The sequence below is a fragment of the Balaenoptera ricei genome, chromosome 7 (assembly GCF_028023285.1).
Source record: "Balaenoptera ricei isolate mBalRic1 chromosome 7, mBalRic1.hap2, whole genome shotgun sequence".
In the NCBI taxonomy this organism is placed as follows: domain Eukaryota; kingdom Metazoa; phylum Chordata; class Mammalia; order Artiodactyla; family Balaenopteridae; genus Balaenoptera; species Balaenoptera ricei.
The window spans coordinates 88,136,669-88,162,160 of NC_082645.1; the positions used below are offsets into that span (position 1 = coordinate 88,136,669).

The window sequence follows — 25,492 nt, forward strand, 5'->3', positions numbered from 1 at the left end:
TCCCAAGAACGGCTCCCTTCTACACTTGGAGGTTTTTCCCCTGGGTTGCTGATGGTCTTGTGTTAATCAACTTTCCCACATTCTTTCTCCCTCTAGTCCAATGACATGTGTTTGAAAAAGACAGTTGGCCAGAGAGAGTTAGGGCTTTGTTCTGACTCCAGTAGATGCAAGTGGCATTATAACCAACCAACATGGGTTGTTATTTGTGACCCTTTCTCTGGACACTGCAAGGGCAGAGACCCAAGAGTTGTGTCTCTCTGAGGCCTTATCTCCATAATACTTTGGGAAGGAATAAGTAACCCTTGTGGTGAACCATCTCTACAGGGGCTCACCCTCCAATGGGTTTTCACACTCTAGAGTAACCCTGCTGCCCCTTGATTGTGGGTAGACTTAGTTTCTTGCTTCTAATGAATAAAGTAAGGCAAAAGTGACAGCATGTCACTTCCAAGATTAGATTACAAAAAGACCATGACTTCTATCTCTCGGGAGCAAGGTGCCATGCTATAAGTGACCTCATGAGAGGTGCACATAGCAAGGAACAGATGTCTCTGGCCAACCGCTAGCAAGAACCTGTGGCCTGCCAAAAGCTACGTTATGAGCTTGGAAATGGATCCTCCTCCAATCAAGCCTTGAGGTAACCGCAGCCCTGACCAACACCCTGACTGCTGTCTTGTGAGAGACCCCAAGCTAGAAGACCAAGCTAAGCACACCCAGATTCCTAACACACAGAAACTATGAGATATTAAATATTTGTTGTTTTAACCTGCTGTGTTTGGGGGTAATCTGTTATATAGCTATAGATAACTAATACAATCCTCAGCCAACCAGGAAAATGGTCAAATAGACTCAGTCACCAGATCTACCACACAAGCCACCTCTACGTGGGAGGGTCTAGCATACCCGACAGGACTTCAGCATGGCCCTCCTCTAATTCCTCTCATTCAATCTAGACATCTCTAACTTTCATAACACTTAGGGATAAAAATGTTCCCATTTTTTGAATGATCCAACACCCCAAACTAAAATGAAAAGAAGTCAATGGCAACCTGGCAATTGGAAATTCCAAGTCCTCAATGTTATAAAGTCACAAACTGTCTGGTAAAAGAGAGGCCAGAAAGGAAAGTACATGCTAAAAGCTGCCCTTTTGGGTCTTGCATTAGTAATTCTTGCAGCTGGAGTTTCACTACAACCACAGGATTGTGGCACCACAAAGGTGGCCATTTTCAAATCTGGCCTGACATCAGAATGTAATTCAACTAGATAAACCTGGGACTTGGCCAAGATAAGTAACATTTAAATAATTGGAGCCAATGAATAGCATCACTTTTCTATGGAACCGTATGACTATGATGTGAAGAAATAAAAGCCTTTGTTGTTTTAAAGGGCAGGGACAATTGGAAGTTTTGCAGCAGACGGTTACAAAAGTTTCCACCCTTAGCTCTCCAAAGAAGATACCAGTTAATGGCTTTGGGAGTTGGGTGTGGAAGTTGTTACTTGGAAAAGACAATTAAATTGATTCTGAACAGATGTGAACCGATGTTACTACATTTATCATAGAGCCTAAAACAGACTATTTAGGCCCCTACACTGTGAGCTTACTTTTCTGAACTACTCCCTTTTATTACTTAGCTCCTTGAAATCAGCATTCTATATCAGGCAAGGCATAGAAAGCTACCACACCCCTCTCACAAACAGCAAATTCTTATTTTTCAGAATAATTTTGGAGTGGTTTTTAAAAAATCATCCTAAAAAACACTACACTCTCCACAAAATTGGCTTTGCTTCTCTGTTTTTTTGTTTTTTTTTTTATAAATTTTATTTATTTATTATTTATTTTTGGCTGTGTTGGGTCTTCGTTTCTGTGCAAGGGCTTTCTCCAGTTGCAGCAAGCGGGGGCCACTCTTCATCGCGGTGCGCGGGCCTTTCACTATCGTGGCCTCTCTTGTTGCGGAGCACAGGCTCCAGACGCGCAGGCTCAGTAGTTGTGGCTCACGGGCCTGGTTGCTCCGCGGCATGTGGGATCTTCCCAGACCAGGGCTCGAACCCGTGTCCCCTACATTAGCAGGCAGATTCTCAGCGACTGCGCCACCAGGGAAGCCTGCTTCTCTGTTTTTTGCACTTGTCTGCCTGGGTCAGAGAAAGAGGGCTCCCATCTGTGATACATTTCATCTAGATAAATGCGGCTGGGTTTTCTTCACTTTACATGTAGATTGTTTTAAAAATATCTCATTTGTCCCTCGTATTTTTTTTTTTTTAGATTTAATTTATTTGTTTATTTATTTATTTTTGGCTGAGTTGAGTCTTCGTTGCTGCGCGCGGGCTTTCTCTAGTTGCGGCGAGCGGGGGCTACTCTTCGTTGCCGAGCCAGGGCTTCTCATTGCGGTGGCTTCTCATTGCGGTGGCTTCTCTTGCTGCGGTGGCTTCTCTTGCTGCGGAGCACGGGCTCTAGGAGCACGGGCTTCAGTAGTTGTGGCTCGTGGGCTCTAGAGTGCAGGCTCAGTAGTTGTGGAGCACGGGCTTAGTTGCTCCACAGCATGTGGTATTTTCCCGGACCAGGGCTCGAACCCGTGTCCCCTGCATTGACAGGCGGAATCTTAACCACTGTGCCACGAGGGAAGCCCCTGTCCCTCGAATTTTTTAAGGGCTCTCTTTTTTTCCCTCTTTTTAAAAAATGATTCCTATTACCTCATCAGGGAGTTGTCTGGGGCTATAATATGAGGAGAAGCAGCTCATAACTAAACTGGTTTTAGTGGCATTTAAGACGGTATTTTATCCTGTCAGTTTTCATTTTATTAGATGACAGTGCTTGTAATTTCTCCCTCAATAAGCAAAGATGACTTAGATCAGTGGCCTGATGAATAAGCACGAACATTTGATTTAGAAAAGGAGACCATCCTGGAGCTCACAGAGAGAAAAAAGGATTTCCAACCCCCCACCACACACACTTTAAATGACAAAGCAAAGAAGCAGCACCGTCTGTAAACAACATCTTTCAAGGCAATCAATATCAAGGCTCCCCAGGGTTAGGTGATAAGAATAATAATTTAGAAAGAAAATGAGGAGCCCTTAAAAAATACAAGGAGGCAATGAGACATTTTAAAAGAAAATATTATTAATCCTTCCTGTTACCTGAGGCAGACACTACAAAAGAAAGAGAAAAAAAAAAAGTCCTGGGTGTGAAGGGAAAACTGATGCTTTGGAAGAAAAAGATGAGGACTCCTGTTGAGGGCCGGATGGACAATGGGAGCAGTCTGACACCCTACCTTGGCCTAAATGATTCAGCCCTCCAGACCCATTAACAAGAGTGGAGAAGGACAAAGAACTGTGAAGTAGAAGGACAGATTCCCCGTAAACCAGTAATAGAAAAGAAAGAAAAGAAAAACAGAGGAAGCCAAAGTCTCCCATAGAAGGGAACCCAATTAATTGTCTTCGATTTCAGGATCAGTTTTTTCTTGCTGGAGAAGAGGCTCACCGCGGGCAGCAGAGGCAGCAACTTCTGCAAACATGCATCCTGATCAGAATCCCTCAGGGTTCTAGCGCCTGGAACTGAGCTGGCAGGAGGGAGGGCTCAGCGAGGAGTTAACACTTTTTAAGGCATAGGATTGCTGTGCGTGTGCGTGTGCGTGTGACAGAGAGGCAGATTTTTCCTTTCTTAACATGTCACTTTCCTGCGTAGGAATTCATGATATTCCTCGCAGTCCAGCGAGAGAGGAGAAACACCCCCCCACCCCACCCCCCCGCCCCCGTAACTTCTGATCGCGCCGGGAGTAACCAGAGAGAGCGCGCCAGCGCCCAGTGCCTTCAGCCGGGCGAAGATTTGACCGGGAACAAAAGGACGCTTGCCAATCAGAAAACGCTACACGAGAACAAGGATAACCACTCTTTGTGTTTTGAAAACTCTTTAACTAGCAAATGCCCTTGGTTTCTAATACGCATTAAAACTTTTCTACGGAAATTCTAAGGATCAAATCATTGCTTCTGCGACGAAGGTGGGATCCCGAAGGGCCACGCGTCGCAGAACTAAGGAAAACAAGGCAATCAAATACTCGCTTTAAACCGTACAGTGTTCCTGGGCACTCGGCCGCAGGTTTTTTTTACAGTCATTTCCCCCAACACTGTCTTAGTTTTCTAATGACTTCACTAAAGCTATACCAGATCCCTAGACTCTGGGCCGTGCGCGCGGTCAAGGTGGGCTGGGGCCTGTGTCCCCCGCGCCCGCCGCTCCCCGGCTCTCTCCCCTCAGAGGGGTCTGCACTTCCTTCTGCCTTAAGCCGGCCCCCTCCGCCCGACTCCGATTTCTCCTCGGACACGGCCCTTTCTCCTCGGACACGGCCCCTCCTCCTTTTTACCGCGGGGAGAGGGGGTGAGAGGAGCTTGTGGCCTCACGTGGTCTGAGTCCCGGGAGAGAAAAGCAATCCGCGAGGCGCACCCCTTTCTTGCCCCATACCGAACCCCACATTTAGGATCCCGCTACCTAAAAGCGCCCAGCCAAACCCAGCATTTTCAGCCCGGGGAGAGCTAAAGTGACTCCGGATCACGTCTCTCTCCGCTGAGGCGCTGCTCTATTCTCAGCTTCTCCTTGCAAAAGCCTTGCCCGGTGTGCGCCCTTCTGTTTAGGAATGTGTATTTTAGTGTATCCGGAAGAGGAACAAATCTTTCAAGCAAATTCCCTTTCTGGTGCGCTCCCCCCCTCCCCCGGCGAGCGAATTCGGGGTAAAAGTTTTTCTTAACTTTTCCCTCCCAGCCCCCTGCCCCTCCCCTCAGGAATCCGCCCAGAGCGCTGCGGACAGTGCCTCTCCGGTTCCCTAGCCCGCCCCTTCCGACTTCCACCCAATCCAAAGGCGGCCACACAGAAAACAAAGGCTGCCATTGGGCCGCCCTGGAGCTCGAGGGCCCGCCCCCGGAGTGGTTTGTGAATGGGGGGAGGGGAGGGGGCGGGGCGGCCCGGAACCTTGCGAGCCCGACGCTTCTTCTGGCGAGTTGAGCGGCTCCGAGGCGTTACTCTGCGCTCCCTCCCGGCGGGCGGCGGCGGCTGCGGGCGCCGGGGCTCACCGGCCAGGGTTGAGCGGGGCTGGAGAGGCCAGGCCCAGGCCGCGGGCACCGGAACCTCGCAGCTTCGGACGCAGTGTGACTGGATTTCTTGAAAGAACTCGCTGAGCTCTTGGCTCCAAGACGCCGATCGGACTCAGCGAGAATCAGCCGTTTGGCTGAAACTTGGGGCCAAGATTTTGGGGCTGAAGAAGGAGCGGGGAGTGGAGAAGGAGGCGAAGGAGGAGTAGGCGGCGGCGAGCGGAGCCTCGAGGCGAGGAGGCGGAGCAACACCGTAGAGGCGGCGGCTTTGGCTAGCAAGCGGCGGCGCCCGGCTCTCGCCTGCCCGGGGGCCGGACTTGGTGTGGGGGGCGCGCGCGTTACTGTGCGCTGTGAGTCAAGAGACTTGGGCAAACTTTGAAGGGTAACCGGAGACGCTTGTTGCTCCTCGCCGCAGAAAAAGCCTCACCGTTACGTCGCGGCGAGCGGAGAAGGCGGCCCCCGCCGGCGCCCCCGGCCCAGGCAGACGAGTTTGGGCCCCCGGCTGTTGCGCGAGTGCTGGGCGGAGGTGGCGGCGGCGCCCCCGCGGCGCGAGCACCCCAGCTGCAGCGCCCTCGGCTGCGCACCGCCCACGGCCCAGCCCCGGCGCCGCGAGGACTCTCATGCGCCCGGCGCAGCGGCGCCTCCCCGGATCCCAGCCTCTCCCGGCTGCCTTGTCGCGATTCTCGGGCTGAGAACGCCGCTGCACCCGCGGCCGGCGATGCTGGGCCCCCGCGCGGCAGCGTCGCGCTCGCCTCTGGGCCTGTGTACCCTGGTGCTTGCGCTGCTGGGCGCACTGCCCGCGGGCGCCGGGGCGCAGCAGTATCACGGCGAGAAGGGCATCTCAGTACCGGACCACGGCTTCTGCCAGCCCATCTCCATCCCGCTCTGCACGGACATCGCCTACAACCAGACCATCCTGCCCAACCTGCTGGGTCACACGAACCAAGAGGATGCGGGCCTCGAGGTGCACCAGTTCTACCCGCTGGTGAAGGTGCAGTGTTCTCCCGAGCTGCGCTTCTTCCTGTGCTCCATGTACGCACCCGTGTGTACCGTGCTCGATAAGGCCATCCCGCCGTGCCGCTCCCTGTGCGAGCGTGCCCGCCAGGGCTGTGAGGCGCTCATGAACAAGTTCGGCTTCCAATGGCCTGAGCGGCTGCGTTGCGAGAACTTCCCCGTGCACGGCGCCGGAGAGATCTGCGTGGGCCAGAACACTTCGGACGGCTCCGGCAGCGCGGGCGGCGGCCCCACCGCCTATCCCACCGCGCCCTACATGCCCGACCTGCCCTTCACCGCGCTGCCTCCGGGGGCCGCTGACGGTAGGGGCCGCTCCGCCTTCCCCTTCTCGTGCCCACGCCAGCTCAAGGTACCCCCCTACCTCGGCTACCGTTTCCTGGGCGAGCGCGACTGCGGCGCCCCTTGCGAGCCGGGCCGCGCCAACGGCCTCATGTACTTTAAGGAGGAGGAGAGGCGCTTCGCCCGCCTCTGGGTGGGCGTGTGGTCAGTGCTGTGCTGCGCCTCGACGCTCTTCACCGTGCTTACCTACCTAGTGGACATGCGGCGCTTCAGCTACCCGGAGCGGCCCATCATCTTCCTATCGGGCTGCTATTTCATGGTGGCCGTGGCGCACGTGGCCGGCTTTCTGTTGGAGGACCGCGCGGTGTGCGTGGAGCGCTTTTCAGACGACGGCTACCGCACGGTGGCGCAGGGCACCAAGAAGGAAGGCTGCACCATTCTCTTCATGGTGCTCTACTTCTTCGGCATGGCCAGTTCCATCTGGTGGGTCATCCTGTCGCTCACCTGGTTCCTGGCGGCCGGCATGAAGTGGGGCCACGAGGCCATCGAGGCCAATTCGCAGTACTTCCACCTGGCCGCGTGGGCCGTGCCCGCTGTCAAGACCATCACCATCCTGGCCATGGGCCAGGTGGACGGGGACCTGCTCAGCGGGGTGTGCTACGTGGGCCTGTCCAGCGTGGACGCGCTGCGGGGCTTCGTGCTGGCGCCCCTGTTCGTCTACCTCTTCATCGGCACGTCCTTCCTGCTGGCCGGCTTCGTGTCGCTGTTCCGCATCCGCACCATCATGAAGCACGACGGCACCAAGACCGAGAAGCTGGAGAAGCTCATGGTGCGCATCGGCGTCTTCAGCGTGCTCTACACCGTGCCGGCCACCATCGTTCTGGCCTGCTACTTCTACGAGCAGGCCTTCCGCGAACACTGGGAGCGCACCTGGCTCCTGCAGACGTGCAAGAGCTACGCGGTGCCCTGCCCGCCCGGCCACTTCCCGCCCATGAGCCCCGACTTCACCGTCTTCATGATCAAGTACCTGATGACCATGATCGTAGGCATCACCACTGGCTTCTGGATCTGGTCCGGCAAGACGCTGCAGTCGTGGCGCCGCTTCTACCACAGACTCAGCCACAGCAGCAAGGGGGAGACTGCGGTATGAGCCCCGGCGCCTCCCCCGCCCTTCCTTCTCCCACCCCTTAGCAGGGGGAACGGCGCGGTAGGGGAAGAACTGCGGGGTGGGGGTGGGGGGGCTTGTTTCTGTAACCTCCTTACGCTCCAGTGAGAAGTGACCTGGAAGTGAGAAGATATATGTAGAGATAGATATACGTGGGTTTGGAAAAGAGACCTGAGTGGAAAGACGGTTTGGATGAAAAGACTTCTGGCAAAGACTTGCAGGATGATGACGATGATGATGTTAATCCTGTACGGTACGGACCGACCTGGGCCAATCGAAAAGATTGAGATCAGAAGGTTGCTGTGAGTTCTTCCCGGCCCTGGGGCCGAACGGGGACTGCGAGCGATTCCCCTGCTGCAAGACAAGTGGCCTGTCCTCACTCCTGTGAGGCCCGGGTGAAAGGCACAGCTCTGTCTGCGGCGGCCGCTTTGTTGGGAAAAGGGAGGACTCCCTGCAGAGTCCTTGTTAAGCGGTGGTCAAACCGTAATCTCTTTTCACTGGGGCCATACTGGAGCCCAGATGGGTTAATTTCCAGGGTCAGACATTACAGTCTCTCCTCCCCTGCCTCCTCCCGCCTGTCTTTCCTCCTCTACTCCTTTCAAGACTTGTAAAGTAAGCATTTTGAAGTCTCGGGAGGCCTGCCTCCTAGAATCCTAATGTGAGGATGCAAAAGAAATGAAGCTAACATTTTGCAACAAGGGAAAGATGGCGAGTAGTAGTTATTTCTACTACTTTTTTTCTTTTCTGGGAAAGGCAGGAGGAAGAAAGAAGGGTGTTTTATTTGGTTTAATACCCTGAAAAGAAGTGATGACTTGTTGCTTTTCAAAACAGGAATGCATTTTTCCCCCTGTCTTTGTTGTAAGAGACAAAAGAGGAAACAAGTGTCTCCCTGTGGAAAGGAACAACTGTGAAGACAGCAACTTTTATAGGCAAAGCAGTGCAAATCTGAAGTTTCCCTTTGAATGTTAATTTGGTTGCGATAAACATTCCTTTTTAAGGAAAAGTGAAGGGCAGTGTGCTTCCATACCCCTTTCCATCAGAGGTTCTGATTTGGCTAAAGGAAATGCAAGGGGTTTTGTTGTGTTTGTTTTAAGTAAATTTAATTCAGAACACATGATCCAACAGGCTCTGTTAAAACGTTCAGGGAAATCTCCCCATTCATTTTTTTGTCTTCCCATAAACCTGCATTTAGGTTTTTTTTCTATTTTTTCCCTCCAATTTGAATCCTTCAAGATAAAAGGAGAAGCATAATGCCTTTAGCCTCATAATAAAGGAACGTTAAATTTTTTAAAAAGTAAAAAAGCATTTTGTCCTGTTTCCTTTGCTCCATAAATCCGTTTATAAAATATCATGTGTATGCTGACCCTGTCTTTGTGTGGCCGGGTGGGAAGGTGACCTGCAGAAATGACAGTGAGTGAAGCGGACAGTTCAAACCATGGGCCCCATTTTTAAGGAAAGTCATTAAAAGAAGGTAAACTTCAAAGTAATTCTGGAGTTCTTTGAAATGCGCTGGATGACTTAAATTTATTAATCTTAAATCATGTACTTTTTTTTCTATAATAGAACTCCAATTCTTTTGCGTAATGGGCTAAAGCTCAGCAGAGAATTATGGGAGCTAACCTTTACTCCACCTTTGACACCACCCTCCAATCTGGCAACACTATCCTATTTCTCAAAACAGTCTTTAAATGCTGTTTTAAATAGTTTTTAAATCATAGAGGGTACTGTCAGGAGTACAAGTTGCTTTATATATGTAATGTTAAGTTGAGTGGAGCTGCTTTTTATATTAAAGTTAACATTGACCTTGTGTTCCTTAAACCTCCAAAACTGTCTGATTTGTCAGATTTTTAAAACTCCCACTACACAGTTTTTGGCATCTTTTGTGTTGTATCTCTTGCATGTGAAATTTGTAAAATAGAGACAAGTGCAGTATGTATATTTTGTAAATCTCCCATTTTTGTAAGAAAATATATATTGTATTTATACATTTTTACTTTGGATTTTTGTTTTGTTTTGCCTTTAAAAATCTGCAAGGAAGCCCCACTTTATCACATGTACAGATCACAAATAAAATTTTTTTTAAATACAAAGTGAATGTATATTTAGTTTATGGTTCCTATGTAAGCCAAAGAACAGAATGTTGTATTATAGAAAGATGGTATGGAAGGACGCCACTGTATGTGTCCCTCATAGAGGAAAATGTTATATATATTAAGGTCTTTTTTTCTTGCCTTTTAAAACACAGAGTGTGATGAATGCCTTAACTGTCCTTTATTTTTTTTCTGTTGTTGTTGCTTCCGGCCTCTCTCCACACCACCCTACCACACACACCACTAAGCTTTTTCACATCCTGCTCTGGATAAATTACTGAAGGTACAGAATAAGCATCTCTTTTAGAGGGGTGCTACGTGATCCATGTTTTTACTACCCTTCAGGCATAGGGTTCATATTTGAAAGATGACTAAATATTTTTGGTCCACTTTTCTGGAGATATTTTCCTTGGGAAGAATTCTGTGATTTTTTTTTTTTTTTTTTTTTTTTTTTTTAATCACTGATTGGTGTTTTTGTATTCTAAGGCCCCTTATCTAAAGTGTTGGGACTTAAATCCTTTGGGTTCAGGTGGCTGGGAAAGTCTGTAGTTGATTCCAGAGATCATAACAGGGGCATTGCACATAGAGCCTTCCCAGCTGTAGGCTTCACTCTACCTTGTAGGTCAATTGAGCCAGAGGTCAAGTGATTCCCCAAGATGGCAGTGACTCAGCAGCTCCGACAGGAATAGACTCCACGCCTGACCCCAGGATGGCCTCAGAAGCCACTGAAGCTATTCTCTCCTCTTGTCAGAGAGGCTAACTTTGGAATCAGATTAGACCGAGAAGCCTTCGCTATCCAGGCACTTTGATATTAAACAGTCTCTCAGGGAAATAATAAAGGCATTCTAAATACTTCCAATACAAGCCTCGCCAGCTCTTTTTTTTTTTTTTCCCACTTTAATTCAGGTGTCTATTTGCTGGCTTTTCATAATAGAGTCCCCTCATTCTCTGGCAGCCATCACAGCAGCAGACAGGACACTGCTGTTTCTCCTTCCCTGCTTTGGCTCTAAGTTTCTGTACTTCTAAAGCTCAACAGAAACAGTTCTGTTTTTATTTTAATTAATAGGCTCACACACATGGCCGGTGTGTTTTACAAACACATGCAATGAAAACCAGTGACAGTCCTCACCAAGAGGAGGAAGGCTTGCGGCTGCACTGTGTGCAAAGCGGCTTTAAGATCCTCCTGGGGTTTGAACATCACAACGGGTGGGAGGTCATCTTAAGCTGTGAAGATTTTGGCATCGAGGAAGGAAAAAAATAGCGACTTCAAGTCTCTTAAGGTTTATCCAGTTTTTGCTCATAAAATGACACCTTTTAGGTTAAAGCATGCCTCTTCTAACACCACAGTAATACTGCCTGTTAAGAGTGTTTGCTTTTGGAGTAGGTGGAAGGCTCCCAATGGGGTTTTTTGCTTGCAAATTAACTGCTGAAGGCACTCAGACCCTTCTGTGGGAGAGCTATGTGACTGCTCCTGTAAATGTGTCCCTTTTCCTCTCTTGTCAGTGCTGCCTCGTCCTGCAGGGCGCTCACAGATTGCAGAGCACTTGTCTTTAGCGAGGGAACAAAGACTGTGTATGAATAAATTACTACCTGCTTTTTTGCAAGCAAAGATAAAACTGTTCAGTTTAATTCCTTTCACAATGTGGTACTTCCTAACGTCGTAGATTCTTACCTAAGAATTTTAGAGCCTTGGGGATCCTTAAGGAGGTGCATCTTTGCAGAAAATAGGTGAGAGAGAGAGTGCTTGTGAAAGGGCATGTGTGGAGTAAGAAAAACATTGGCAGGAGTTTGGTGTTAATCCCTAGTTAAGAAGCAGAAACACTTGTGAACATTTTCTTCAGTTTATAAAACAAAATTAGTCTATGCAATAACCCTATGCAACACCTAATCTTTTAAAGTAGGTTTGTGAGAAATCTTGGTGAGAAACAAATAAATGTCCTGTTGACAACATCTCACCATTAAAGAAAAAGTAGATTTTTTTAATGTGCTTGATAGAAAATAGTGATATCAGAAATTCTCTGGGTAGAACTATAGGAGTATAACAGCTGTAGGTTTGAGCCCTGTAATTATACTGGGAAATTCTAACTCTCCCATCTTTAATTTCACTGAAAAGGCAGGTGGCTATTTATAGATGGTATATTTTTATATATGCATATGTGGATGGTGAATAACAGTCTACAGGGCTCCAGGAAATTCTAGTAGAGACCGAAGCACGCCAATGTGGACTTAAATATTTCATAGATCTGTTCTATTTTTCTCTTATTTCACTGTCAGTGACATTAAAGTGATTTCATAAAACTTGGTTCTTCAACTCTTACTTTCCCATTTGTGATATTTCTTACCTCTGAATCTGTGTTCCTCACATTTCATAGAAAAGTGAACTAGTTAAAAAGGTACAATTAAAATGTCAGGTCTTTTATGGAAATATGTATGGAAATATGTTAATATAAATGTTTCAGACATTAAAAAAAAAAAAAAAAAGAAAAAAAGAAAATGTCAGGTCTTTGGTAAATACTCACTGTGCCTCTTACTCTCCGGTTGGAAAAAAAAAAAAAAGTTCTAATTGGAACTTTCTCATTTAGTACCACAGTGGTGGAAAAAGGGAAGTTTAGTCAAGACAATAGTTTATTATAAGTGATCTAGTCCAAGAAGTACTGATCAAGCAACCACTACAGAAAAGGTAGTATGACAGGTACTAAAGGGATTACAGGATTACAGATAAAAGTAAGGAAGACACATTCCACCTAAAGTAACTTGCAGCATAGTTCAGGGTGAGGGAGGACAGCATCCCCTATGGAGGAATAAGCAACTAATTATCTTTCTAGGAAGAACTTGACAAGCGTCATCACAGAGGCCCAAATGCTATTTAGAATAATATTACTTGACATTTGGTGGCATTTACTGTTTTAAAGGCTGCTTTCACATTCACTATTTGACTTTATCCTCAAAATTATTGTAACAATCATGTAACATGGAATCATTCCTATTTTAAAAATGAAGAAGCTGAGAGGCTTAGTGAGTTGAAGTGACACAGGAAGAGGAAAGAATCATCTCCCGTCCTCAGATTCTGAGCTCGGTGCACTCCCTGTAACATGCCACACAGCCTCTCTCTAAAAGTACTGGGAGGTTCAGTCATGGGAATAACCCATCTAATTGCAGAGGGTGGGTATCCAGCAAGAATGCATTTCCCAAGAGCTCAGATTATGTGATTCACCATAACTTTCATGCTCTTAGATCAATTCCTTCATCTCCGTGGGCCTTGCTTTCCTCAACTGGTGAAGCTGACGTCTGAGACCAAGGCCCTCCTCCAGCATCCTGCGATTCCAAGCGGCTGGTATGAAGTACAAATATGGCTCATCCATTTGTGGACCATCCGCGGCTATTTTGAAACCCCTGACTGGTTGTTTTTTCCTCCTGTAGGCCAGTGTGTCCCACCTCTCAGCAAACCAAGCCAGTGTGTGCTCAGCGAAGGAAAATGAACTTTCCGTCGGCCTTTATAAGCGCAATTCAAAAAGTAAAATCATTAGTGTGTTACTGTACACTGAAGCCAAAATATGAGTTTGGGAGGCTGTCTAGTTTCTTGAAGTAGCTACCATGCTTCTCCTCACTCCTCTTCATAAGCAATTGCTTTCTGCCACTGGGAGTCTGCCTTCCTCAATACCAAAGGGGTTTATTGCATCAGATCTTCTTGGTTTCTCTCAAAGACCATGTCCATATCACAACCAGGTTGGCTGCAGTCTCCTTATCCTGGAATTCTCATTGCTAGGTATTTCAAAGCCAAATCAACATTTTATGTGGCTGAAATAATAGGACAAAGGTTTTTGGTTCTGAACAGTTATACCAGCCAGAATTTTAAATGCTTCTCTAGGTCATTGTCCCTAAAGTCTCTTTCAGAAGACTTCAAGCTAACAAAAGAATATTGAAACTACTATGAGGGATTCCAGTGTGCTTTGGCTGGGGGTCTACTTCTCTTTGGAAGGATCTTTTGGGGAGCTCAAGCCCACCTCTTTTGCTGTTGATCTTCCTTTAAAATGCTTCACACCTGCAAATCTGTTTATGTGGCATAGCCCTAACATCAGTTCAGCTTCGAGTTCAAGAAGTGGTCTCCGAGAGATGGGCATATCAGAATAGAAGCAAGAAAGGGCATTTAGGAGGCAGAAACAAAGGGAGGAAAAGTGAAGAGATAAAGTGCCATACAGTCCATGAATGAAAACAAGCTGCTCAGTTGATTTAAGTAAGACAACCACCTAATACCACCTACCCTTAGAAAATGTGATCCCCAAACTTCAGCGTGGCCTTGCAGATTCTGGAGGACAATTCATTCAAAGGGAAAAGCATCTTGGGGAGGGTATGGTGGGACAGTGGATAGGAAATGTAGTAACCAGCAGTGAAACTTGTGTTGCATAACCTAGCACCAGTTATATTTTTTTAATTTCCAAAGGAAAACAAATGGCATGTAGCATTTAGTTCCAGTTTCCAAATCTGGGTTAGCTGGAAGGAGGGCTGCATGGTAGCGGGCCCCTGAGTTGCTTTTTGTGGCGGATGATGTACAGAGTAAGCCCTTGAGCTAAAACTCATGAATTATCTGCAGTGCCAACAAACTGTTTCTTGAGGACCTAGGACATGCCAGGTGCTGTGCCAGGCACTGGGTTTAGCAGACTGACTTCTGGAAATCGTCATCCTGAGTGTTAGCCAGAGCTAAGCACACACTTCTCACCTCACTTATTTCCCACACCAGCCTCTCAAGTGGGGAGTGGGCCAGAAATACCTTCACTGGTGTTTACAAACTATCTTTCTCCCCGCTGTCCTAAAGTACAATAAGTGGTTAATGGTATCTTTTTTTTTTTTTAACATCTTTATTGGAGTATAATTGCCTTACAACAGTGTGTTAGTTTCTGCTTTATAACAAAGTGAATCAGTTATACATACACATATGTTCCCATATCTTTTCCCTCTTGCGTCTCCCTCCCTCCCGCCCTCCCTATCCCACCCCTCTAGGTGGTCACAAAGCACCGAGCTGATCTCCCTGTGCGATGCGGCTGCTTCCCACTAGCTATCTATTTTACATTTGGTAGTGTATATATGTCCATGCCACTCTCTCACCCTGTCACATCTTACCCTTCCCCCTCCCCATATCCTCAAGTCCATTCTCTAGTAGGTCTGTGTCTTTATTCCCATCTTGCCACTAGGTTCTTCATGACCTTTTTTTTTTTTTTTCTTAGATTCCATATATATGTGTTAGCATACTGTATTTGTTTTTCTCTTTCTGACTTACTTCACTCTGTATGACAGACTCTAACTCCATCCACCTCACTACAAATACCTCCATTTCGTTTCTTTTTATGGCTGAGTAATATTCCATTGTATATATGTGCCACATCTTCTTTATCCATTCATCCGATGATGGACACTTAGGTTGCTTCCATGTCCTGGCTATTGTAAATAGAGCTGCAATGAACATTTTGGTACATGACTCTTTTTGAATTACGGTTTTCTCAGGGTATATGCCCAGTAGTGGGATTGCTGGGTCATATGGTAGTTCTATTTTTAGTTTTTTAAGGAACCTCCATACTGTTCTCCATAGCGGCTGTATCAATTTACATTCCCACCAACAGTGCAAGAGTGTTCCCTTTTCTCCACACCCTCTCCAGCATTTATTATTTCTAGATTTTTTGATGATGGCCATTCTGACCAGTGTGAGATGATATCTCATTGTAGTTTTGATTTGCATTTCTCTAATGATTAATGATGTTGAGCATTCTTTCATGTGTTTGTTGGCAATCTGTATATCTTCTTTGGAGAAATGTCTATTCAGGTCTTCTGCCCATTTTTGGATTGGGTTGTTTGTTTTTTTGTTATTGAGCTGCATGAGCTGCTTGTAAATCTTGGAGATTAATCCTTTGTCAGTTGCTTCATTTGCAAATATTTTCTCCCATTCTGAGTGTTGTCTTTTGGTCTTGTTTATGGTTTCCTTTGCTGTGCAAAAGCTTTTAAGTTTCATTAGGTCCCATTTGTTTATTTGTGTTTTTATTTTCATTTCTCTAGGAGCTGGGTCAAAAAGGATCTTGCTGTGATTTATGTCATAGAGTGTTCTGCCTATGTTTTCCTCTAAGAGTTTGATAGTGTCTGGTCTTACATTTAGGTCTTTAATCCATTTTGAGTTTATTTTTATGTATGGTGTTAGGGAGTGTTTTAATTTCATACTTTTACATGTAGCTGTCCAGTTTTCCCAGCACCACTTATTGAAGAGGCTGTCTTTTCTCCACTGTATATGCTTGCCTCCTTTATCAAAGATAAGGTGACCATATGTGCGTGGGTTTATCTCTGGGCGTTCTATCCTGTTCCATTGATCTATGTTTCTGTTTTTGTGCCAGTACCAAAATGTCTTGATTACTGTAGCGGTTAATGGTATCTTGATCACATTCTGAAGATGGGGAAACTAGTGAGGCTAAAAGCAGCTTGTTCAGTGTCTCGAGTAATCATGATTCCCAAAGACCCTGAATCTGAGCTTCAAGATGGGGTGTGACCAGAAGGAGAGGGACATAAGGTGGACAGGGGAGTGATGGGTGATTTGGACCAGCGTTGGGAAAGGGAGCATGATTGCACAAACACTTTGCCAAGGGCAGTGAAGACTGGCTCTTTGTACTTTGCTGATATTGGCATTATCTTTATAATTGCTAACATGTATTGAATATTGGCCATATGCTAAGCCCTGGGTACAACCTGGTATAGCAGTTAAGATAATCCACACAAAGCCCGAACCACAGTACTTGACATCAAATAAGTGATCGATAAATGTCAGCATAATTATTATTAATATATAATTATCTCATTTATTCTTCACAACAACTCTATGAGGTAGGTATCATCATTCCCCCTCCCCAGTTTACATGTGAGGAAACTCAGGCTCTGAAAGGTGAGCTACAGAGCAGCAAAATTGACTATAGCCTGTGTCCCTAATCACCCAGCTACAAATATTGATTAAGGTCTCAATGTCTTCTATCCTCTATTATTCTTTTTACTTTAATCCAGGATTGAAGTGAGGGTAAGTGAGGAAAATAAGTTACATCAGGACAGAATGGAATCGAGGAGGACATTTGCAGTGCTAGCCCCAGGAAGTTTTTGTTTGTTTGTTTGCTTTGTTTTATTTTTTTGTGAGAAGCAGACTCATAAGTGCTGTTTAAATTCTAAGGGTTGGGGACTTCCCTGGTGGTCCAGTGGTTAAAACTCCGTGCTCCCTATGCAGGGTGCCCGGTTCGATCCCTGGTCAGGGAACTAGATCCCACATGCCTCAACTAAGAGTTCTCATGCCGCGACTAAAGATCCCGCATGCTGCAACTAAGACCCGACACAGCCATATAAATAAATAAATATTTTTTTAAAAATTCTAAGGGCTGCATGCTCCCTGTTCTTGCATGTTTCTACATTGGGGTCCAAGGGCCTGTTAGCAAGAATGAGCTTGTGGAAGTGCTTCCCAGAACCACCCAGATGGAGCCCCTCGGAGGGTTGCTTTGAGTCCCTCCAGAGGTTTCCTCCATTGCTATGGCCTCCTTCCCTGCCCATTCCAGCCTCAGAGTTGGGACAGGGGCTTAAAAGGAAAACTCACGCTCCTTGCTAACCAGGAGTCAGTGACTGGGAGCATGAGGAAAACAGCCCTAGCATGGCGGAGACCCCCCTCCTAAAGCCCTGTTGAGAGAATCACAGGAACCGTCACAGTACCAGTATCACATATATCAGTGTTATCGTAATGAAATGTTAATATGATAGCTTACTCTGTGCAGGTTCTGTGTTAAGCACCTAACATTAACTCATTTAATCTATACAACAACATTACGAGTTGGAAATTATTCTTGCTCTCATTTTATATGCTCTCAATATGGAATTCTGGAATCTTACTGAGCATTAGAGAGAGCTTATGTAAGCATCCTACCCTAAAAACCCTTTTTTTTGTCCCCAGTTTACAGAAGGGACAATTGAAGCACAGAGAATTGATCTGGGCCTTAAGGATATAGAAGGAGGAATATTTTAGGTCAATTCCCCCCTGGAGTGCTCTTTAACAAAAAGGAAATGATTTGGTGGAAAGAGTAAAAACAATTCCAGAGAATGTAGTTAAATTCCTCTTCCCTCCCACCCCTGGCTCCAGAAAGTGTGACGAAGTGGGAAAGAAGCTCTCTCCCGATGCGGAACGCTCGGGTGGAACCCTGAGCCCACTGCACCTCTCCTGCCACATTTCTGCAGGCTTGTGGCATTGCCGGCAAGATAACTGGATTTCCAACCAGGGAAGGGTCCAGTCATAGGAGACTTCATAGCAGAAACGGGTAAATAAGAAACTCAAAAGGTGTTGCCCAGTACAACTGTCTGCTAATCTGCTAATCAAAGCCTGCTAGTTAGATGGAAGGGGAATCTAGAGCCCATTCATTAGTTTATGCGTCTAGGTAAGCTTTAGGTTGCTTAGAAATTATAGAGTCTCACAGAAAATCAAGTCATGCATAGAAGAAATGAAAGATTGTTGGTTGTGGTGTGTGTGTGTGCAGACTATTATAAATAAAGGAAGCTTGCACGTGAGAGTGAGTTCAAACTGAACTTTGAGGCTCTAACGGGAGGCAGATTTGAGGGAAAAATCTAAATCTTAAGGTTAGATCTTTTTAATTTAACTTGTTATTAAAAGGCTGTTATACATATCCCGCCGCCCCCCCGCCCCCCGCCTTTTTGTCTCTTTCTCGATCCTTCGTGATTAACACTGAAATACTGTAGTTATAGCTGCATTTCTCCTCGTCAACTTCTGGGTCTCATTCCACGAGGGTTGGCATGGATGTCAAATGGATGTCATTTGACACCCTTGCACAAAGACACATACCAGCCTACAAGGAAACTATTTAATTTTTAGCAAAAAAGAATCCATCCTAAGGATGATTTGTTGCCATTTTCATCACCATTTGCACTTAGCATTTCCATGAAATTAAATTACTAAATAACATACTTTCTTTAGGAATCAGTCAATGCCATATTAACTTGCCACCAGTACTTAAGGCTTCCAGCAGAGCACACATTTGCCAGTGCTTCTTACAGCTTTCTTAAAAAAAGCCAAAAGGCTTGATAAAGTCAGAAGAGCCCCAGAAAATGAGAACAAATGTTCAAACCAAATCATCCTCTCAAGTCCTAAAGATGTTTTATTTTACTGCTAGTACAGTAGCTGACAAAAAGGAAGGCTAAAAATTAAGCTTTCAAGTTCTCCATTCGGGGTTCACTTAGGGGAACTCCCGCTACAAAAGTGGATTCATAGTTCTTTTAAGGTGAGAATCTATTTCACTGTAAGAGTTAAGTGAAACAGCAAGGAAATTCAGTTAGTTCATCTCTGATGAGAGGAAGGTGACATACAATTCTTCCATTCACCAAGTGGTTTTTGGTCTACAGGTTATACAAAATGTTTACTTCAGATAACTAAGTCCCCTTTCAGTGCACACACCACTATTATGCATTTATAACTGCTCTGTGCTCGTCTCTCAGCATTGCCCAAATCTGTCTGATCAGTTGAAGTGGAGGCCGAAAAAATATAAATTCGATCTCTACTATCCAAACAGAATCTACCTAAATTGTCCTTTTCTTATTTTTAAATCATAAAACACAATTTTCTGCTAGTCAGAATACCAGGTTTGGAGGCTTCCCTGGTGGCGCAGTGGTTGAGAATCTGCCTGCCAATGCAGGGGACATGGGTTTGAGCCCTGCTCTGGGAAGATCCCACATGCCGCGGAGCAACTGGGCCCGTGAGCCACAACTACTGAGCCTGAGCGTCTGGAGCCTGTGCTCCGCAACAAGAGATGCCGCGATAGTGAGAGGCCCGCGCACCGCGATGAAGAGTGGCCCCCACTCACCGCAACTGGAGAAAGCCCTCACACAGAAACGAAGACCCAACACAGCCAAAAATAAAAATAATAAATAAATAATTAAAAAAAAAAAAAAAAAAAAGAATACCAGGTTTGGACTCTGCTTACAAACAGAAATACTCAATGGGTTCCACCTCCAAGACAGGTACTACATGTGTAGGGTAAACATTATGGTGTCTCTTAATCCTGGCTATTCGATTTAAAAAATGAAAGAACTTAACCCAAGTTTAGCCTTCTGCATAGGATCAGCCTTCAAGAAAAAGCAGAAAGGAGTTAGCCTCATTTTCCTCAGGGACACTTCTTTTACCCTAGAGATCTTTCTTACCTGTTACTCTGAATCAAGAAAAAGGAAACACAAAGATGGAATGAGTTTAAAAAAAAAATCAAAGGGAAAACCCAGGAAGGAGAGAGAGCAAGATAGCAAGAGAAAATTCTGAACACAGCCCTGCTTCTGAGCCACTGACACCTCGATTCAATCATTCCTTTGTCAACTATTAGTTGAAATAGTTGAGAGATCATTACTCTCATTCCCTGCGCCCCAGAGTTACGATGAATGGTAACATTAATTGAGGGTTTTGATGCACCAGGCGCATATGCAGAGTATACTAAGCACATCTTATCTCATTTGATTCTCTCAACAACTCTCTGAGATAGATACTATTATCCCAATTTAAAGATAGGGAAAGCTGAGTCACCAAGAGGTTAAGTTACTTGCCCAAGACCCCTTGATTCCTATGTTGTACTGCATTCCTCTTTCTGCTTTTTTTCCTACCCTGACTACTGAATTGTTGGTATCCATAGAATAGGCTCTGTTTCTCTGAAATAACTCTAAAACTGTGATTAGCTTTTCTTCGGATTGTGAAATATATTTATTCCAAGTCATGTGTTACTTGTTAGCAGGGTATTAGACCCTGTTTTTCCATGATCTATGCTTAATGACTTTACCCCACATGGCAGGGTATCACAGGAGGATCATGGCCACCAGTGGGGGAGCTGGTGACTGCTGGAGCCAAAGTGGATTTGGATTGAGCTCATCTCATTGTGTTGTTACATAAAAGGGGTTGCAGGGGAGCCTAATAAGAGCCTCCCTTGGGCAAAGTGACTCCAGAAGACCAACATCCAAGTCTACATGACGACTGCATGTGGTCCCCAAGTGTTCACTCTGAGTCCAGTCTCCAAACTCCCCATGAAGATGAGGATTTGAGAAATAATGACAGGTTCCCTAAGGAGTTTGGGAGTTGTTTGGGAAAATGAGTTAATGGCTCTCTCTAAGCATTAAAAAAAAAATCCACTGCTGTTACTCAGTTTGGGGAAATAACTTCAGCTGAGTTGTTGAGTGCATGGTGCTAAGATGGTCAAAGGACAAAAGAATGTCTCAAAGCCAACCTAGACCCTGCCACTCCACAGCGTGAGATGTCCCCTTTCTCTACCAGAGGCATTCTGGGTAAGGGAGCACTGTTGGCAGAATAAAGGCAAGCAGGCATCTCTCTACCAGAGAACTAGTTATTGTAACTCCTCTATGGGACTTGCCTCAGGGGAGAGAAACTGGTTACAAGGAAAATCACGCTCCCCCTATGGTTGTCAGAGTCTGGCTTTCTCCACTGTCTTCCCCTGCAGACCTGCAGGCTCTTGGTGTTTAAGAGGCATCGTGGCCCGCCATGACAAGGTCAATATTTTAGTCTGCCAGCAACTGCAATTTATCCTTGGCTCCGTCCTCTCTCTTAACCCCTACAATCAGCCAACCAACTTGGATTCCAGTTTCCCCACGACCACCATCTCTTGCTTAGATCACTGTAATGTCCCCCTAACTGGGCTCCCTGCCCTCATTGTGGTCCCTCTTCCAAGTCATCCCCACTCCATGCCAGAGGGAAACATGGTAAATGCAGCTATAACTATGTCTCTTCCTTGTTGAAAACCCTAAGCACAGCATACAAGGCCTTCCATGGTCTCTGCCTAACTCTCCAGCCTCATCTCCCACCATTCATGCTCTGCAGAGAGTACTCTGGTAATGTTGATCTGTTTAGAGTTGCCCTACATACTCATGATTCACTCGAATTCTTTTTTATTATCATTATTGAAGTATAGTTGATTCACAATATTGTGTTAGTTTCACGTGTACAGCAAAGTGATTCGGTTATATTTTTTCAGGTTATATTCTATTATGGATTATTACAAGATATTGAACATAATTCCCTGTGCTATGCAGTAACTCCTTGTTGCATACCTATTACAAATTCATGTTTTGATGAAAGGGAGAATTTGTAGCTATTCTGACTGCTGAAAGTTAATCATGCCCCTTATTGGATGCACTCCAGCTCTCTTGCTCCCTACAAAAATGGACAGGAATGTAGATCCAGAAGAAAATCAAAGTGGAGACCTAAATACCTCCATCACACCCTGGGACACTCCTACATCACCCCAGGACAACTAAAAGAATTCCAAGAAGAAAGAACACTGCTGGTCAAAAAAAAACGTTAAGCAAGGTCATTAAGTAGTATTAGTACCTAGGCAGCGATTTGTCCTATATTTAGTTTCTGGTGCCCAGTGTGATATCCAATACATAGAGATGCTCAGTGTACTCGGTTGGATAGTGTCCCTCCAAAATTCATGTCCTTTCTGGAACATCAGAATGTGGCCTTATTTGGAAATAGGGTCATAGCAGATGTAGTTAATTGAGTTAAGATGAGGTCATACTGGACTAGGGTGGACCCTTAATCCAATATGACTATTGTCCTTCAAAGAAGAGGAAGAGAGACACACGGAGAGAACGTCATGTGATAACAAAAGCAGAGATTGGGGTGATGTGTCTACAAGGCAAGGAATGCCAAGAATTGCTGGCAACCACCAGAAGCTAGAAGAAGCAAGGACGATTCCTCCCCTGGAGGCTTCAGAGAGAGCGTGGTCTTGTTGACATCTTATTTCAGACTTCTAACCTCCAGAACTGTGAGAGAATAAATGTCTGTTGTTTTAAGCCACTTAGTTTGTGATAATTTGTTACAGCAGCCCAGGAAATTAGTACACTCAGTGAATGTCTGTTGGATAACTAAATAAAAGAATGAATGATTGAATCATATGTGGAAAATTATTTGGAGCCAAATAAAGTATTAGCACCCTTAGAAATATGTTTCAGAGGTTATCAGGCAAAATCAATTTCTCTTGCCCCACGACCCCATAACTAGATTAGAGCTGAACGTATAGTTGGAACTCTAAGTACTAATTTTGCTATAGACCGGCTACAATACCTCACTACAGCTAGAGAACAAAACTAAGAACTCAGAGGTTCTTTTCAAGGAATCATAGATCATTTTGAAAATCTGATGGAAACTACTGGCTCAGTCCTCAGAAAAATGCATATATGGTCATATGCATATATGACCAAGATTGCAGACAATTTCCTCCTACCTCCCAAAACCCACTGAACCAAGATTAAGAACCCCTGAATCAGAAAATACAGGTAGAATAGGATTTTTCACCGATTCTTTGGACACGCCGAAAACAGAATGGCAGCAGAGTTGTTTCTCCTTTTTAAAAGGCCTTGCCAAATCACAATGCCCCCATCATTTGAATGGGCTTCAGTGGCTCATCGAAGAGTGAAGACAGGCTACAGGAGAGCAACCCAGTCTGGAAATGTAGAGACCTGAATTCTAAATCCAGCTTTGCCATTTAATTCTTTTGTTCTTTCTCTCTTCTGTTCACACCAAGCCCCAGTAAAATGTGGATGCTTTGGGGGTCAGAGGACAGGTTAATGAGATAATGCTGGTAAAGCACTTTGCCCCAGGGAAAAGTTCCTATGTAAACATGAGATATTATTAGACATTATCAAACTTCAGCCTTGCCAGCATCAACCCAGCCAGTGGTGAGTCCACTTTCTTATCTACTGTTTGGCCAAATTGGGTTCTTTCTCTAAGGCAGAGAGTGTAGGAGGTCTCCTATGGCTGGTGCTGGGGACTCTGATAAGTGGACCCTATCACCTCCCCTTGAGCAACACGAGCAGCTCATTTGACTTCATTCAATTAAAGGCTCCATCCTTTACCAACAGTTAGCCCTAAATCTCTTTGTGCATACATATTAAAGCAATAATCTTTAGGGAATTCTTCCTTTCCTGTGTGTGTTAACTTCAGTGCAAATTATTCAAATATATCAACAGGAAAATAAATGTTATTTCATATTTGGGGATTGCGATTTTCTTTTATCACCTATGAGGAATGATTACACAGAATTTCCCCTTTATTTCTGCTGTTCTTGGACAATCTGAAAAAAGGAGAAAAACATGATGACCATTGGTTTAGGGAACATTAGTTTTAGAACTTATTAAACATAACAAAAAGAAAAGAGTAATTTCTACAATTAGTAAATTGTGGTTAAACTCAAATGTTTCAAAGTAACACTTTTTTACACTCCAAAAAAAAAAAGGAAAAAAAGCAATCACTTGAGTTCTATGGGAACTTGTTTTAAAAAAATCTCAAGGGAGCTTTTTTCATCATCAGAATTGACAAGGACTTAGTGAACTAAGAGAAACCTAAAACAACAGCAGTAATTTTCATCAACATGAAGATAACACGGAATCTTAACTCAGACCCTTAAGAAATCCCACTACAAAGGGAAAAGTGTTCACCCACAATTAACCACTCCTCATGCCACATACTGAGGGTATCTGACACATGACGTTAGCCAGTGCTCTGCATTTGGTCAAAATACATTTTACCAAATTTCACCAGTCATGCATTTCAATCAGAAGAATGATCTTTCAAAGAGATTACTGAATCCTAACAATGTAGAATATGAGCATCTTTTCTCCATCCTTCCTTCCTTCTTCTCTCCCTCCCTCCCTCCCTCCATCTTTCCCTACTTCCTATTATGTATCAGGCACTGTGCTAAACAAAGGTGAATGACATACATTCTACTCCTATAAGATCAGTATTTAAACCACTGGGATGGCAGGTCTCACAAATTTGGATAGACAGATGCACTCTGGGATGAGGAAATTGTCTTATATGTGTGTGTGGGAAAGGGCAGGGAGTTGGAGGAGCAGAAGAGGGATAATGGATAAGAATGATTGCCCTTGGGAAGTCCTGTTTCAGACAAGTTTTAAAGGCATAGTTATGATCTACTGCTAATATTCCCACCATTTTACTTCCTCTCCTTTCCCTCCAGTGAATCAAATATTTCACTCAAAACTTAAATGACCCCCCCCCAAAAAAACCTATGATATATGTGTTTGTACCTAGGACACATGTATTGATATGCCAGGCTAAATTATGAAGACATGCTGTTCTCCTCATTTCCTCTCTGCATAGGAAACATTCATGCCTAGGAACATGCATGCCTCATCAAAAAGGAAAGAGGATGAATGAAAAGGAACCCGAGAAGGTTTTAGAAGAGGTATACATTGAAGTTGTTCAAATACATATTTAACATTTACTAAAAATAGCTCTGATTGCAGGAGAAAATTAATTAAAGTAGACAAAAAGCTACTAATCAGATTTATGCTATCTGATCGTGTAATTAGACCTGGCTTTTAGGCCATCCTAACAAGTTTATCTGAAAAGGAAGAGAGATCATTGTTTATTGGAATGGCAATAATTTTTTTTTATTTATTTAATTCAATTTATTTATCTATTTTATAAAGGTATTTATTTATTTATTTATTTATTTTTGGCTGCCTTGGGTCTTCATTGCTGCGCATGGGCTTTCTCTAGTTGTGGTGAGCGGGGGCTTCTCTTCATTGTGGTGTGAGTGCTTTTCACTGCAGTGGCTTCTCTTGTTGCAGAGCATGGGCTCTAGGCGCACGGGCTTCAGTAGTTGTGGCACGTAGTCTCAGTAGTTGTGTCTCACGGGCTCTAGAGCGCAGGCTCAGTAGTTGTGGCACACGGGCTTAGTTGCTCCGTGGCATGTGGGATCTTCCCAGACCAGGGCTCGAACCTGTGCCCCCTGCATTGACAGGCAGATTCCTAACCACTGCGCCACCAGGGAAGTCCCCAGGAATGGCA

At 45.0% G+C, this 25,492-nt stretch overlaps 1 protein-coding gene across 1 annotated transcript; it reads left to right on the forward strand.

The window, feature by feature from the left end:
- The first annotated feature begins 4,970 nt into the window (after positions 1-4,970).
- On the forward strand, positions 4,971-9,675 carry FZD7 (frizzled class receptor 7). The gene has a single exon (XM_059928490.1). The coding sequence runs from the start codon at positions 5,789-5,791 to the stop codon at positions 7,511-7,513; it is 1,725 nt and encodes a 574-aa protein (XP_059784473.1). The 5' UTR covers positions 4,971-5,788; the 3' UTR covers positions 7,514-9,675.
- The last annotated feature ends 15,817 nt before the right edge of the window (positions 9,676-25,492 follow it).

Excerpts from the sequence above, each read along its gene's own strand:
- FZD7 (XM_059928490.1), top strand. The coding sequence starts at position 5,789 with ATGCTGGGCCCCCGCGCGGCAGCGTCGCGCTCGCCTCTGGGCCTGTGT.